The sequence below is a fragment of the Nilaparvata lugens genome, chromosome 8 (assembly GCF_014356525.2).
Source record: "Nilaparvata lugens isolate BPH chromosome 8, ASM1435652v1, whole genome shotgun sequence".
Classification (NCBI taxonomy): Eukaryota; Metazoa; Arthropoda; class Insecta; order Hemiptera; family Delphacidae; genus Nilaparvata; species Nilaparvata lugens.
This window is the reverse complement of record NC_052511.1, coordinates 18,409,242-18,426,899: the sequence shown is the minus strand read 5'-3', so window position 1 is coordinate 18,426,899 and position 17,658 is coordinate 18,409,242. Positions and strand designations below refer to the sequence as shown.

Sequence of the window (17,658 nt, the reverse complement as noted above, 5' to 3'; positions counted from 1 at the left end):
CATAGTTCAATGCCATTATTTCGGCTGCAAATTCAGTAGCAAGGACGAGTATCGACGCGGGAGTTTCAAATTTTGAAAAGTGTTCACAACCAAATCGATGATGAAATAGAAGAATATAGGTACGTTGGATTATCACAAAAAATATCATCATTAGAGATTCAAATTATTCATAGGATTTTTAATAATAAGATACCGTAGAAATAATACTTCTTCTTTCAAGGTAAAACTTGAAAATAATCACTATTTATATGTACCGGTAAGCCCACTTGTATCATAATTATCTTGGGGCTACAATAATATTTTTGTTTTCATCTGTGATAGACTACAATAATTTACCTATTTAATAAGTCCTTTGTTAATTTTTTAAAATACTGTAGATACAATTGCATTATTATTTTAGTTTTATAAGCGCTATTATTGATTTTTCACAACTTAAAATGATTGGCTACAAAAGCAAATTGATAAATCATCTAATCAAGAGATATATGCCAGGTAAAACTATTTTTATTTTTGAGTCTGCTGGCAGATTTTTATCAGAAAACAGAAAGTATATTTTTCAGACATAATACCACTACCAAACCTTCCACTGTTTTATAATTATTTGCTTGATATAATTTTCAATTACTAGATAGGCTAGTTGGCAGGACATTCCTGGGTTGATCACACCAGTATTTTTTCACAAACAATAATAACAGGAGAAACTGTAATAAAAACTGTTCATAACTAATGGTTAATAGACCACACATTAACATAATCATATGAATCAATTTTACTCAACTCAAAATAGTCATATGTTGATGGCAGTGTTAAAGATCATGAGTATACTCATTGAAGAAATCATCTATTTCATATGAACTTTTTCAATCAACCACCTTGACAAATACGTCTTACAACCACTTACTGGGGGCTCCCTCACTGACTCTAGCAAATGATTTCCTCACTTTTGCCAGACGACAGCGTGGCACATCCAAATTTTTCCTTCTTCGAGTGTTGAAGTGTACTTGCTCCATTCTCTGCAGTGTAGATACTTTGATTCTTGAGCTGCGTACAGATTTACGCGCCGCGAACATGAGCAATTCACTTTTAATCAGCTGATGTCAAGCTTTTTATATCTGTATCTTACAGTTTCTGTAAAAATACAGATATAGTCAGCTGATTAAAAGTGAATTGCTCATGTTCGCGGCGCGTATATCTGTACGCACATGTAGCAGAGAAGCCAAAATGTTATGACCACAGACTGTGTGGATGCCGAATTTGCGGAAGATGGGCTGACATTGAGCATCATGCTTACTATATGTAATAATACGTCGTAGTACCCTCTTCTGGAGCAACAGAACACCCCTGGAATGTTGCGAATGGCCCCAGATCAGGATACCATACAGGAGGATGCGACTAGCAAAAACTTCATAGTATAGCATCAACAAGTGTTCCATTCTCAGAAGCCCTCTTTGATTCCTGAAGAGATATATCACCTTTGGTAACTTCTTACAACTCCAAGGATGTGTGACTCCCATGTCAACTTTGAGTCAATGCCAAATCCAAGGAGGGTAACTAGAATTTGATTGTCAATTGTGCTGCCAAGAGTGCACATCAATTCCTGGGTTTCTCCTTCACTGAGAAGCAGCTTGTTTGCAACAAACCAGTGCTCCGAGAAGAGTTGCTGCGCTCCTGTCCTTGATCCTGTGGGGCCACTAGCTTTACCAACAATTGTGGTATCGTTTAAACTAGGATAAATATTTATGTAACTGCGTGGTGGCTGAATTATTCAATTCAAGCAATAAATCAAGCTATCATCTTCCTTAAAAAGGATATATGATAGGACTATTTTTTATGAATATGGTCTGCAAATAGTTCGCTATGGTATAAAAGTGGACTCAATCAATTCAAGTGGATAGCATAATCTATCATTTTTATTCATTCATAACTCTACCTTCATTGTATTATCATTCATCCCATCATCATCATCAACTAGGCTTAAAATACTTCTAGAAAATCGCCTTTGTAAAATAATAAATATAGAAATAAAAAATGTTTATTTTAGCATTTAGTTTCACAAAAACCCTTGGTTAACTAGTAAAAATGAATAGGCTACCCAGCATTGCCGAAAGGATTAATGATTAATGTCATAATCTGGATTAATAGCCTATAGACTTCATCCTGTGATAATTTTACATCAATGAGAATTTCAAAACAAAGTCAAGACATTAGACGTCTACAGAGCACAAGATTCTCAATATTATCACAAACAATCATTAGAAAATTAAACAAATATTTATAAGGATAGTTACAAATCTAATAGTGGAGTTCTCATGTTCAGGAATTTTACATCAATGAGAATTTCAAAACAAAGTCAAGACATTAGACGTCTACAGAGCACAAGATTCTTAATATTATCACAAACAATCTTTAGAAAATTAAACAAATATTTATAAGGATAATTACAAATCTAATAGTGGAGTTCTCATGTTCAGGAAGCTTGAAAAGTTGCAAATTTACACAACAATATATTTGACATTGAAAATAATTTGTGGCAATGTTCAAATAGAACGTTTTATAAATGAATTTGTAATTTATAAGTAGTGCACCATCATCAAAAAAGTTTTTAGCACGTTTCATCTCTTTCAAACATTGGATTTCTTATTCTTTGTATTTCTTAGGTATCTGCAATAGGTAGATGAACAACTCTACATGGTGGAAAATCGTTTATTACACTTACAAACATACAATAAATTACGTTAGACATATAAAGCCATGAAAATAGCCACGTTAGGAAGATACACATGCCAAAAAATTATCATTAATGAGAAAAACACTGACAAAATCTAATTTTTTAATTCAACCTCATTCCTCAATGTGAGAGAGCTTACAAATGATCACAATACTTTGGTTCTGTGGGTGAACTTAGATACTTAAAAATAATTCTACACTAACAAATTCATTTATGAGGACCAATAGTTTAATCAACACTGTTCAAGACTAGCATAAACTCACTTTAAACAAAAACAATGATAAATAGGTACTTAATCCTGAATAATTCTACATTATTATTTAATGTTGCAAGACATTTCTATGAAATCATGTTTCGTGATTTTGGGATTTATAAGTCAAAGTTTTTAAGGAATCAACATTGGAAGCGTCCCTTCTATGAGGACATTTCTATTTAATTCGTGAAATAATACTGTTTGGAGATAAATTATTTACAATGCAATTATCAAAATTATCATAAAACTTTGATTCAAGTCCAAAGTAGTTCTAGCTACGTTTATCAAACAAGTCTAAGAAATAAATTATCAAAATTCAAGAAATAATAATTCTAATACACTTATTCTACTTGGAAGTAAGGATGAGAAAACAAGCTTAATTATAAAAATCACACTTCACATAATATTTATGACTGTCATTATAATTACGGGTCAGTTTGAAATGGATGGGATGTAGAGAGCTATAAATTAGAACATCAACACACACAACATTGAACTCTCTCAATCTGATTTTGGAGTTTTTAAAAAGCTACAACTGTATCCAATACTGAAAAGTTTCTGAAAATTGTTCTAAGTTGTGGAGAAAGTCAAACCTGATGTACACATCATACTGTTTATTTCATGCGGACCTGAAGGAACCTGATATACGAAACAGAACTCTACCATACCCTGTATCAGCCTCAATCTCGTACTAAACTCACGCACCGTTTGGAAATTTCTATTCTGCCTGTCTTCTATTTCGCTTTTCCTAGGTCTCCTATTCTTCAACCTCAGTTCTTCCTACGCTTGCCTTCAGATAAACCTAAATAACGCATATAAAATAGCCAATTAATCGATACGGATATTCAAAGATGTAAACGAATAAATAGCTACACCTACTAAGAAAATTAATAAAAACAATGAGTCATTGACAACAACTACACTACATATACGAGTATAAACATCCATGCTTATCAAAACTCACAGCTACACAAGTCTTTTTACTGATTATTGGAATTCAACATGAGAAAAATTGTTATTTAAAGTTGATTAGCTAATCTTGAAGGCGAAAAAACTGTTTAAAAGTGTATAAAATAAATCAATATGGAATATATTAAATAATTCATACCCTTGCGCGAAACATTCACTAATTTAGACCATTGTGCTCACACAATTTATTGATAGTTGACATAATTTAATATGATTGCCTGCAGGGCCAACTATAATGGAGTAGTAAATGGTCACACTCTGTCTAATCCGAGGACCAGACTTTACCGTGTCTTATGAACACTTTGACACATACAACTCCTTGCAAGATGTATGAAATTCCGGAAAGCGTTATATCATAATTTTGCTTAAAAATTGAGCTGATCAACTAAATTTCAGGTGTATTAGTGTGGATATGCATAAATGGTTTGGGACGTCGTTCAGATATGAAAGTTATTTATTCTATTGATAATGTGATTTTTTGAATTATTGTTCATTATTTGTTAATATATACTTCAATTTTTATTCTAGCAAAATAAGTTTTGAAATTTTAGAATTCTTCATATTTTTTATTTTTACTTTTTCCATTTTTATTGAAATCTTTGTATTTCTTGAGTTAGGCACTATTTTTGTTATCTGTATTATTTATTTTTGCATAAGTATAATATCTTTCATTTGTATTATTTTTTATCATTTTTTTTCATTTGTATTTGTAAGATTTTTATTGTAAAGAAAACATATTTGGGGAAACCCGTTGTCTCCATTGTGAATAAATAAATACAATATTGTTTAAAATATGGATGAACTTCAAAACTGCAAATATTGAACTGTACAAAATCTAAAGCAAGTTGAACACATGTACATCAGTAGCGAATACTAACTGCTAAGGGAACGCGGAATTGAACATTTGTGGAACTTAGATGTGCATGTCTTCCCCAATTCCGTGATCCCACGAAAGCTAGTGAACGCTACTATTGTCCATGTGCGCAGGCGCTTAATGGCTAAAGTAGCCAATGAGTATGATGCATAGGTAGAGCATCATTCAATAATTATATTAATTAGAATACATATTAGAATTGACTTGAAGTCTGTCTATCTAGAGCCTCCTACTCAAAAGAACAATAGCAGGACAACCTATTTCGCTTTTTCATATGAGTTTAATAATTGTACACGATTTAATGCATGCATGAATGAATGGTGGCGTTAACTAGACGTAAGCATTAGTGGCGGCTGATAAAATCCTTATATATATATATATATATATATATATATATATATATATATATATATATATATATATATAGTTCCAGTGAGGAGGTGTTTAGACGCTTCTAATGTCCCTATGTAATGACGTTTCATCAAAACAGGAGAGAGGGGCTGTAGAGAGGGCTTTATAATACTGGCGGCTATTAGTAGACGCCACCTCTTCCCTGTATATGCAGGGGGCCATAGAGAGAGCCATGAACCTCTGATGTTTATGATAAACATCAGAGGTTTATCAGAGATTGACAATGCTGTAACAACCGAAACCGGTCTTTCTAACTATCAATAAAATCTATGGTTTTTTTGACAATTTCTTAGGGCCGGTTTCCGAGCTCGGGATCTATAAGTTCTGGACTTACAGAGTCCAGGACTAAAATAAGCTCTAAGGTCTAAATCAACTTTCTGAGTCACGGGTTTATGTTCTAAACTCCGGGGTCTATTAATTTCTCGACTAATTAAGTCCAGGACTTCAACGCAATAAACATGAGGGAAATTCACATTGTAGGCCTATAGCAAAACAGCTGATTGCAGCGGGATAATTCAAATGCTCTCCAAACCATTTTATGAAAATACGTTTCGATTTCTTTGTATGGTGTAGGTCTGTAAATTCAACCTACCTTTTAAATCATGAATAAAAAAATAAACATTTCATTTTACGTTATGCTATTATTTATCATTGATCCTTGCCATTGATTTTGGAATAAAAATTTTAGTATGCTACCTATTGAGTTGAAAAATGTACTTGTTTTCAAAAACAAATTTATTAGGCTATTGTTAAATTATTATTAATAATATGTTGAATATGGCATTGATTGATAATATTCACATTGGGATAAAATTTCAAGGCAATCCTTGCATTATTTTTAGGTTATGTCACAGTCGTAAAATGAAGTTAGATTTTTACGTATAATTCTGATAGAACTTTATTTTAAAATAGACTTGCAAACTATAAATTATGAATTTAGATGGATTAATTCAAATAATTTAAGTATTCCATGACATTTATTTGGCTATTCATCTACTCCAAAACAATAACTGAATTGTGTTTGCTCGTTTAAGTCTAGAACTTAAATTTAAACCCTACCCTAGTCGAGGGTTTAAGATCACGCTGTTTCAAGTTCTGGACTTAAACGATTTTTGATAAATCCTTGACTCGGAAAGAGACGAGAATCTAATTCAAGTTCTTGACTTATGAGCCCTTCACTCAAAAAGCGAAATTATAAACTCGAGGGTTTAACGTAATCTTTAAACTCCAGGGTCTATTTGAGTCCTCGACTACGTTAACGCTCTGACTCGGAAAGCCAATTTTCTGACTCCAGAGTTTAAAGCCAGTTAAATTCTAGAACTTAGCTAAGTCCCGAGCTCGGAAACCGGCCCTTAGTATTTTTATTTAATATGAATAATTACCACAATATCAAATTCTCAACTACACAAAAAGTGGAGAGAAACTTTTCACTTACCTTTTTCAGTATTGGCATAGAGTTGCAACCATTAGTATCTTCTGCCTCCATATCTTTCGCCACTTCCTCCTCCATATCCGCCAGGATTGCCTCCGCCTCCACTGCCATAACCTCCTCCACTTCCTAAAATCAACAGATTAACTTTCTGTGTCTTAAAAGTGATAAACCAAAGCCCTTTACAAATTATCTCGAGGAATACAGATGCAACGTTAATTCAGATTAATAGTAATAGCCGATACTAATAGTAACTACATCATAGAGTAAATAATTTATAATCTGTGCAGAATTACTTCAGACTTGGGATGGACATGCGCAGCAGAGAAAGCATACAACGGGAGGGATACAAAAGCGCGATGTTGCCGTTTTGAAGCGGCCAGCGATCTCCAACTTCTAGTGACTGTTCATGTGCTCATGCGAAGTTTCCTGTCTGAAAACGTTCAGACGACTGACAAATTGGCAACTGCGCTTCTACCAATGACTCTATCAATCACTGTAATTGGCTGATCTCTCTCCACTTCTCTGCGCTGAATATTCCTCCAAGTCTGAAGTAAATTTGTACGGACTATAAGTAATCGTGATTAGATTTGATATTTTAAGAAGCTTTTCAACTGACCTCCGCCACCATAGGGCGTTGGCCTTCCACCGGCACCGCCTGCGGAATAGCTACTGCGCATGGGTCCACCACTGTAGCCCTGCTGGTAACCGCCTCCGCTGTTGCCGCCTCCCCATCCACCGCCTCCGTACCCACCTCCGCCGCCTCCAATGTTGTCGCCCCATTCACATCCACTGCCTCCCATTGGCTGAGAGTCCCACGTGTTACCTGCCAATGAAAAATAAGTAGTTAACAATGATTCAATGATTTTTTATTTGATCCAGAGTATATCAGCACATAAGCCAGTCACATACAAAATTCATTATAAATAAAATACAATATACAGAATACAATGTCACAGTTTTAAAAAGTTCAGTGTCTAATTGTCTTTTTGTAATGACTATTTTCACTATTACTGATGTCTATTATTCATATACTATGTCCACTTCTATTACCAAAATAAAATCATATCTTATGTCTAATTCAATGTATGTTACCCAAGTAATAAAGTATTAGCTATCATGCAGCATCAACTAATAAGTACATCTCATCCCATAGAATAATAATCACATTATCCCACATTCCATTATTTATATATCCCATTATCCCAAAGGTTAATCCCCACTATGTTCAAAAATGTAACCCTCACAACCACTCATTTCAAAAATCTCATTAATTTTATCTACATCTATCAGTTATTAATTTCTATCAATAGTAATATTAATAAATTTCAATTTTGCACAGAGAGATATAATTACTCCACACGCAATCAGCATTTGCTGTTGTATCCAGTCCATAGACATGCGACATAATTACGAGAAGAATCGCTCTTATTCAGGATTAAGATTATATAATAAATTACCTGAGACGATTCAAAAAATTGAATCTCTAAAGCTTTTCGAGAAATCTGTGAAAAGAATCTTAGTTGATAAAGCGTACTACTCAGTGGCAGAATTCAATTAACCGCAAACTCAATGACGTAAATTAAAATTCTCACATTTGCTCTATTTTTAGGACTAAGAATAATGATAGACCTACTAATATAGGCTACACTTTGTTATATAATTATTTATAAACTGTTACTGTTTTTCTTACCTGTTAAAAATCTTACTTGGTTCTAAGGATGCAATATTATTTGACAAATCACCTATCAAATGGGAGTATTCCCAATATTATGATGTAATGTGATGAAATAATAAATAAATATCCAAGAGCCATTTTTTGACCGTGCCGGCAGATAAGCCGGCACCAGTCGGTGAAGTAATAAGCTTATTCGTCCAAAACACTCAATACAACCGTAGACAAAAGCTCAATGAAAACTAAATATTTAAAATTTATTATTGAATGAAAATGACTTGTCCAAACTACTAATTTATTAAATCATAATGAGATTCTAGTTTCGGTTGTTACATCAATTTTTAGCAAACTGATAAAATGCAAGCTTAAATAATGAGTTTACTGGAGATTTATAATGGTGTAACAATCAAAACTTTGAATACTTTCAACCAGAAAATTTGGAGTAAAACCTTATACTACACTAAATAACATTTAATTTGTGTCATATAAATTTTAGTAGCCCCACATGAGCATATTTTATTAGGAGATGAGTATATAAAGAAAACAAATGTTTAATACATTTGTATTGAACCATAAGAAAGGACAAAAAATGTGCATACCACTCCAACCAGGATTATTGCCACCAAAACTTGGCTCATTGTTCCAATCTCCACCTCCACTGCCTCCTCCGTAACCTCCGCCTCCTCCACCTCTTCCTCCTCCAAAACCACCACCAAATCCACCTCCTCCTCCTCCTCCTCTTGGACCCCCTCTCTGACCTCCTCCAGAGCCAAACTTGGCCAAGTCAGCTCTACTCAGAGCTTTCTTCACATCAATACGTTTCCCTTTCAGAGTATGCGAGCCTAGCACTGAAACAATGTGAATTAAATTGTAGTTAACGCTACCTGAAATTAATTTGAAATCCCATTACCCACACACAAGCAAAAAGCTCATGTGGGTATCATCTGTAATAAAAATTATAGAAATGATTGAAGTTATTCTTTTACCAAAATCTGAAATGATTGAAATTATACTTTTTCCAAAATGCAGCATGCTTAAGTAATGAAAACATTTTTGAGTCAAATTTCAAAAGTTCACTTAGATTATTAACTATTGATTGGTTCATTATATTGTTTGTATTGAATCATAGAGTGAAATAATACTTGATCATTGTTCTCTATACATTGATCATTGAAAGAAATAGAAGTACACAACAGGTAGGTCAAAAACTGATCATGACAGTTGGTCGAATTAAAATAGTTTACACAGTCAAGATAAATATTAATGCTTAACTGTGCAATGTACATAATTTCATATTTCGAAATAATATAGTTATAATTAAAATAATCATTAAAACTGTTTCTAATGGTTGCTCATATCATCATGACATCATTATGACAATATAAAACTCGTAGTTTATTCAGTCAAGAAATGTGATTATCTAAAGATATTCCGTTTTCGCACTTACCGATTGTAGGCTGAAATTTATTGGCCGACACTTAGAGCTGTCCTCAGATTGGCTAAGGGTATGATAAAATAAGATGCACGTATGTGCTAGTACACGCGAGACCATACATAACCACACGTGCAGATGTGAAAAAATATGGAAAGATCCATAGAAACCCGTTGTGACTTGTCTTTTTTCCGTTAGGGCTACTCTTGAATATAAATGAAAATAGAAATCTAAGTACCTTTTTTAAAATTGTTTACTCACAACATGTTTCGGCCATATGATTCCATTATCAAGTGATTAGAAAATAAATAAAAAATAATAGTGAGTGAACAATTTTGAAAAGGGTACTTAGATTTATATTTTTTTTACGTTGTGACTTGTCTGTCACCAGCAACTGCACGCGTTCAGTGTGGTTGTTTCTATGACTCTCTCCAGATTTTGTTTCGCATCTACACGCGTGGTCATGCAGGGTCTCGCATGCATCCAATGTGATCATACCCTTATTCTCACCAGAGGACAATTCTGAGAGTCGGCCGACAATCGGTAAGTGGGAAAACGACCAACCTTTTCGCTGCTCAAGTCGACTCGGTCTGGCCTCTTTCCCTTTCCATGCGTAATTAAAATTTGCCCGGTTGCTCAGATTTTACAATTATTAAACAAACATTTTTTCACTTCTTTTTAATGGTGTATAGTGTTGTGTAATAATGTTTCACACCTAGTTATAAGTAAATTTATCCTTTTAAGTATATTTTTAAAGTGTTTTATCACGTTTTTTCGGCAATAAAAATTTATAGGTTAAGTTGTACTTTTGTGAAAGTTTCAATTGGAAATTCTCATGTTCTATTCAAAATTTATTGAGAAACTACTTTTTCAATCAAGTGTGAATAGTATCAAGAAATTAGTAAATATTATCAGTATAATAGCTTTATAATATCATTCTGTTCTATTCAAGCTATTCTAGGTTAGAAACATATAGCCTACCTGAAAACAGAAGCAGAAGCAGAACAAAGTTTGTTGTCATGATTTTTACTCACTTACTTGCCATTAATCAACACTTTAAAAACAAAATAACTCAGTCTAATTGCTATTTAATACAATTGGAATAACTGAAATAAACATCACAATGATTAAATTCAAATAAATCATCACACAAACGGTCTGTATAATGCCGGCTACTGTGTAGTAAACATGAGATATTTCAGACCTTGCCACAGGCTGCAGCAGCTCACAATCAGTGGAAAGTATATGTTTTGTTTTCTATCACTTGGGACTATGGTCGACTTGACAAGCCAAAGGAGAAGTTTTCCTATTGCCGTGGAGTAAAGTCGATTTTATGCACACAATGGTAAAAAAATCAGATGACCAGAGTCGACTTACGCAGCAAAAGGAACTGAGCATATTTTTATTACGCAGCGAAAAGGTTAAAGTATTCATACTAAAATAAATGGATAAAACTTTAAATAAATTGCTACAGCAGACAAAAAAGACTTACAGCAGACTTTGTCGACTGGATCATAGTCATCAAATTCGACAAAGCCAAATCCTCTCTTCCTCTTGGTCTCCTTGTCTTCTACGAGGTTAATACTGACAACATTGCCGAACTTTGAGAAGTAATCCCGCACTGAACTCTCGTCGTGTTCTTCTTTCAAACCTCCGATGAACAGCTTTTTCACCGTAGCTCCACTCTCCGGACTTCCTATTTCCTACAGAAAAAATAACATTTCAAACAGAAAATATGAAAATCACTCAATGTGAATAACTTGTGTTTTTGATTGAATGAATGAATAAGTTTTTATTCTCAGCAACATGTTCCAAAAATTTGAAATGCCAACTTTTTCAATAATTTGAAAGAATAGTATTCCTCACCTAGAACGAGTCTGTGTGTGACGAGGGTTGTGTACAATACAGTATAAATCAATTTGCGTAGCACTTGACACTTCAGAAAGATGAATGTTAAGCCGATGTAATTGACCGAAGCGAAGCTGAGGTCTTAGTTTCGACTCGATCGGCTTTTGTTTGTTTGTACCGCAGTTACAGTCGCAGTTATTGTCCGATTTGGATGAAATTTGGTGTTCTTTGAAACAAGGCGCAGAAACGTATGTGTATCGATTTTTGATAAGACCTCCGGTTTTAATATAAATTGTGCCGCTCTAAAATGTGCTGTATTGAATGAATGGTATCGTTGGAATGCTATCGATAGAGGACAAGAGTTGTCAGCGGTGAACCTTGTAACGTCTGAGCCGCTCCAAATCATACTGTATTTATTAATTGAAGAAAACTTCTCACTTGATTGTACCATTTCTTCCCTTTTCAACACGATATTTCCCTGTTTCATAGATGAATAGTTTCTAGACCTACCGAACCGGCCTATTAGTTAGTTAGCTCTTGTTTTCGCTTTAGTATGAGATCTGAAACCGACTTGTGAGCATAAACATTCTGCATAGGCATAACAAGCCGCCATAACATTGAACCCACTTTTCATGAAAAACATTATTAGCAACCTCCTGTCATTGTCACCAACATACCCATGTTATTTAGAATCATTTCCGTCTCACTATCGTCTTTGAAACAAGGCGCAGAAACGTATGTGTATCGATTTTTGATAAGACCTCCGGTTTTAATATAAATTGTGCCGCTCTAAAATGTGCTGTATTGAATGAATGGTATCGTTGGAATGCTATCGATAGAGGACAAGAGTTGATTCATGGTTAGATTCATGGTCTAAATTGCCTACGGCATAATTATTCCATTTTTCTGTCAGTTGACCGATTTCTTATAATTAATTAAATCTTCACAATATACTGTACTTTCTTAATGGCCCTTCTCATTAGTTTGAAAGTTGTAGGCTATTCATGAGCGAGGTCTACTGTTCGCAGAATTACTAGTAGTCTGTTATTATATTATAACTAGGTACTTGAAAAATAATCGGCTGTATTTACACTATGGAGAACTATACATCATGTTATGTAACAACTTATGGGTTAATGAATTTTGTTGTGTGCAGATAAAAATAATATTATATTACAACCTATCATAATTATGTTATCCAGCAGTACAGAAGAAGAAATAAGAGGGGAGTTTTGGAAATTTCAGATTAAGGTAGAGAAGAAGCAAAGTTTGAACTAAATATATGGTGACTTAATTAATTGTTCGCTGGCATCATGTCCAATGCTGAGCAGCCATCTCCCAACCCGCGCTTAAAAACAGCATTTTGATTTAGTTAAGATTTCAATTTTTCCTAGTACTGGATGCTTATATACCTGCCAATATCCATTTTAGTTGGCTATTCTTTTCTGTCATTCGCATTTTTTAATCACATATTTTGTCCTAAATAACTTTATTCTTGTTTTCTCAGCGGAAATTGCCAGATAAATAGATTGGTAATGTATTCTGCCTAAGAGACACACATGATGCTGCAATAGACTAATTTATAAATGAATAATAGATAAAATTATAGGAAACTATGTTTCCACATAGAATCCAGCCTATTCTTATCAATCTAACCACTTTTATTAAGAACACCTTTAATAATTCTTTATTCTTGATCTCAGCATAGAGTGTAGTGCGCATCTAGAATCTAGCAACAAGTCTGAAGTATTTCAACTGAAGAAGAAAATAGCATGAATAAAGAAGCAATCCCTTAACGACTCTTGACGCGCTGCATTAACGGTTGTAGTCGATCACTGTCTATTATTGTAGTCTATATAAGTCGACTTCAGCCTTTGATACAGCGCGGCTAGAATCGTTACAGTAGCCGCTTATGAATTTAATTTCAGTAGATTTCAACTGATTTGCAATGGCTTATTATTATTAAACTTCTTGAATGAGCTTGAGAAAAACTGAAACCAGGCATAAATAAAGGAAAATATAAAAATAGCTTACATTTCTTGGAACGGCTCGCTTCGGCTCCACAACGCGACCATCAATTTTATGGGGCCTTGCATTTTGAGCATCATCCACACAGCTTGACGAATTGTATGTTATGAATCCAAAACCTCTGGATCTGAAATTGAGCATTAGGGGCGCAGTAAGTTATAATTATTCATTCAAGTTTTCGGATCTATTGGCTTTTTGAAAGGGTAACAATTGCACAAAATGGATAAAATTGGAAAATTAAAAGTATAAAGAAGTGTAAAATTGAAATAGTTTACGATTTCTCGATGGTCGATTGAAGTTTTCTTGGAAAACTGTTTTCTTGAAAGCTGTTTTGATTCAAATTCAAAGAATCTTTATTCGCAAAAAAAAGGAAATACAGCAGCAGAGACAATATATACATAGTGAATATTCCCCGCAAAGACAACAAGTCTGGGTGTGGGGAATGAGTTCCGTGACTGCATTATAACAACAATAACAGTTGAACATTTACAATAAATAAAAAACAGTTGTAGGGTTGAAGCTCAACTTAATCAAGTACGGTACAACGAAATAAATATTGAATTTTTTATCCAATTCACAAATTTACGGCATAACTTATGCTTATTACCTGAAAATATAATTATTTTTTATCATTATACTTTCTACAATCAATTTTTGTTAGATACAACAAAGAGCAAACTTGAGTGTATTCTATCTTTCCTGTTTATATGTTTTAGAATTGTAAGTATTGTTTAGTATAGATGACGCATTCATGTACAGTACAATATAAATTGTATGTCTTGAATAAAGAGACTAATCGATTGAGTGGAGATAACCTTATTTTTGACAATGACGAATAATAATTGAATTTGTTCATCAACAATTTAAGTAAAATAATAAAATACTTCATGTTTCATTTTACCTCTTAGTTTGTGGATCTTTCATGACAACTACGTCGACAATCTCACCCCATTGCTCGAAATGTGCCTTCAGAGTAATGTCAGATGTCCGGTAGTCAATACCACCAATGAACAGTTTTCTAACATGTTCAGGCTCGTTTTTGTTACCCTGTCAAGGAAAACATGTATTAGCATGTGATAAATTGAATAATCATACCTTCTATTATAACTAGAATGACTTATGTCAATGAAAAAATGCACATTTCCAAGATTTTGTGCCGGTGAAGCTCTTAGAAAATTACAACGAGCCACTACTGCTTGGTATAGTCTTTGATTTTAAACTATGTACTTTGAAACTATGTAGGTACTTTGAAACTATGTAATTATCATTAAGGGGATACATAAATTTCAATTTTTTGAGTCCTGGACAAGAAACTGTTTTAGGGTGAACACATTGAGGCGGTCTTATGCAGGTATTTAAGTAAGTATTCAGGAGATTAAACAGATATCTTATATCAGTAAGAGGATTTTTAAGATAAGAACTTTACTGGACTATGATGCTGCCTACAGTTTATGTATAATGTTTTTCAATTACTCGAATTGACACGATCTTTCCAGGAAGACCTGGCCTTGATCACGACATTGGATATTTGGATTCCTGCTCAGGAGGTGAAATGCTGTGTCCATGTGTCCTATCTACAGTATGCTATTTATGCTTTTCAGAGTGTGATTTTGTAAACCTCACATTTTGGACTAAAGATGTGATACGGGTCACGTGCATTCAGAAGACTTTGGGGCATTCATTAGACTTGAACCCACTGTCATGATATTTTTTTAAAGTCATGTATTCTCCCTCTATTCGCTTTGCATGCAAAAGTGAAAGAACTTCATGAGGCAGAAGTAACCTTTATGAAAACTCATTTTGAATGTACCCAAGTTTGGGTCGCCCCAGTTTGGTGCGGCCAGTTTGGTTTCAGGAAAAAGATATCCACCACAAATGCAGTAGATTTCCTGCTTTCTAAGATATTTGCTGATTAGGTAAGGCTTGGCCCAAGTATCAGTCAAGCTCTACAAAATATCAGCCAGAAATCTACCTGATAGGCTGTCTTGAAGAACTTCAAAATTTGTTACTGGATGACTCACTTCAAGTTTCCAAAATAAACAGCAGTTTGGGAGCTCTCATTTTTGTATTTTATTTTGTCCTGTTTTATTGTGTATTTGTTTTGCCTGCTTTTGGTTTAATCTTTATTTGTTTAACCAGCAAATATTTTTATTTCATGACATGTCTATTGGAGTCTGATTAAAATTGAACATGAATGCATTTGTTTGGTAGGCTTATTATTACCGTATACCCGCTTTTAAAGACAGATAAGTGAAACCAATCAGTAGCTACTGTCCAGCGCAGTTACGAAAAATAAACTTACTATATTCAGAAAATTGTCCACATGTGCTATAATTATTCCAAACTTTAGTAATATTAAGATTTGCTATACGGATCTATTCTCGGCATCAGTTTGGCTTCCTGCTCTTCAGCTTCTGACCTGGCACCATATTACATTATGTGATGATGTCACACGGGTTATGAACTGTTCGAGCAACTCGGTTAGTAGAGACATTGGTATGACCATTGCTACTATTAAGGATGTATTGGCTCTTATTTTTGTTCCCCTGACAGCTTTTATTAATCTGTTTCTCCAACAATCTGAATTTTCATCTTAGCTTAAAATTTCTAAGGCAGTGCCTGTCTTTAAGAAGGGTGATAGGCATGATCCTACTAATTACAAGCCAATCTCTATCTTGCATGTTACATCAAAGATGATTGCTGAGCAACTCCTTGCTTATTGTGACTAGTGTGGCCAGTTTGCGGCCGCCCAGTTTGGTTTCAGAAAAAATATATTCACTACAAATGCAGTAGATTTCCTGCTTTCTAAGATATTTGAGTGCCTTGAGACCCATGCGACTTGCTGGGCTCACCTTGTGTGATCTCAGCAAGGCCTTCGACACACTGGATCATTCTATTCTCCTATAAGTTGGAGAGCAGTGTGATAAGTAGCCTACTTATTTCTTATTTGATTTCTGCCTTAGGGCAGCTGTTTTTCTCACATTTTCTTGACGTGACCCAGTAGGCTTCACTTTAGTGATCCCTCTTATGGACTTACCTAATTAATTACTAAATTTACGAAGTAAAATGAAATACTAATTGACTAAACGATGGTAATGTAACTATATAGATCAATATTCGGCAAAATTTAATTTTGATACGGTACTTTACCTACTGAACCTTTACCTATAATACTGAACATAGAGGGAGAATACGGTGAGTATCTTCTCTTTAATAATACGGATATATACAATAATAAAAGATTAATAACAATTTGATAAATAATAATAGATAAACTATTCAAATATCATGTAAAAGCTTGACCGGTCCCATTAAGGCATTTAGCTAAAAATGATATGGTTTTTAGAGAATTGACAATGATTGTGAAATCAATAAACAATAATCTGATACAAAATAATTGGAAGCTTACCCTGTATTCACTTTTGACCATTTTGAAAACAAATAAGTCGTAGAGTTATATTAGATTGTATACACTTTTATCTCCTAATTAATTATGGAAAAGGGACAAACTAAATTATATTTTTTAGGTTAGATTATCTTCTTTTCAGTACAAACCACTCTCTGTCTCAGACAGCACCGTATCGCGCATGCGTTAGCAACGGGTTTTTCCCGTTCCATTCAGTCAGTTCTTTGAATGTAACGTTCTTTGTGATGATGGTTACCGAGCACTGTAACTGGAGCCAATCATCATTCCATTTGATGAAAATATTATTATCCAATGATGATTTATCATTTACTTCAATATAATAATCGATATATTATTATTTTATTTAATAAAAGAAAGATTACTTTTGAAAAATATAATTAATAAAATATAACAGTTGTTATTCAACTGATGTTAAAAACACTATAACTAAGTCAGCATATTGTCATTTCAAAACAAAAACCGAACCCTCAACCTCCCCTTCTACATTTAAAACATCAATAAACATAACTATTTGAAAAACCTCTAATCCCTTCCAGCATATTGCAATTTCAAAGCAAAATCCTAACCTATCTTTCCACTTTTGA

General features: G+C 33.8%; 1 protein-coding gene across 1 annotated transcript; it reads right to left on the bottom strand.

Moving 5' to 3' along the window:
• Positions 1 to 2,687: 2,687 nt before the first annotated feature.
• On the bottom strand, positions 2,688 to 17,201 carry LOC111063615 (heterogeneous nuclear ribonucleoprotein A1, A2/B1 homolog). The gene is made up of 8 exons (XM_022351302.2): positions 17,057 to 17,201; positions 14,549 to 14,694; positions 13,654 to 13,774; positions 11,264 to 11,474; positions 8,939 to 9,187; positions 7,284 to 7,490; positions 6,671 to 6,793; positions 2,688 to 3,783 (listed from the first exon to the last, which is right to left on the bottom strand). Exons 1-7 carry the CDS (start codon positions 17,075 to 17,077, stop codon positions 6,702 to 6,704), a joined length of 1,047 nt encoding a protein of 348 aa, XP_022206994.2. The 5' UTR covers positions 17,078 to 17,201; the 3' UTR covers positions 2,688 to 3,783; positions 6,671 to 6,701.
• Between the last annotated feature and the right edge of the window lie 457 nt (positions 17,202 to 17,658).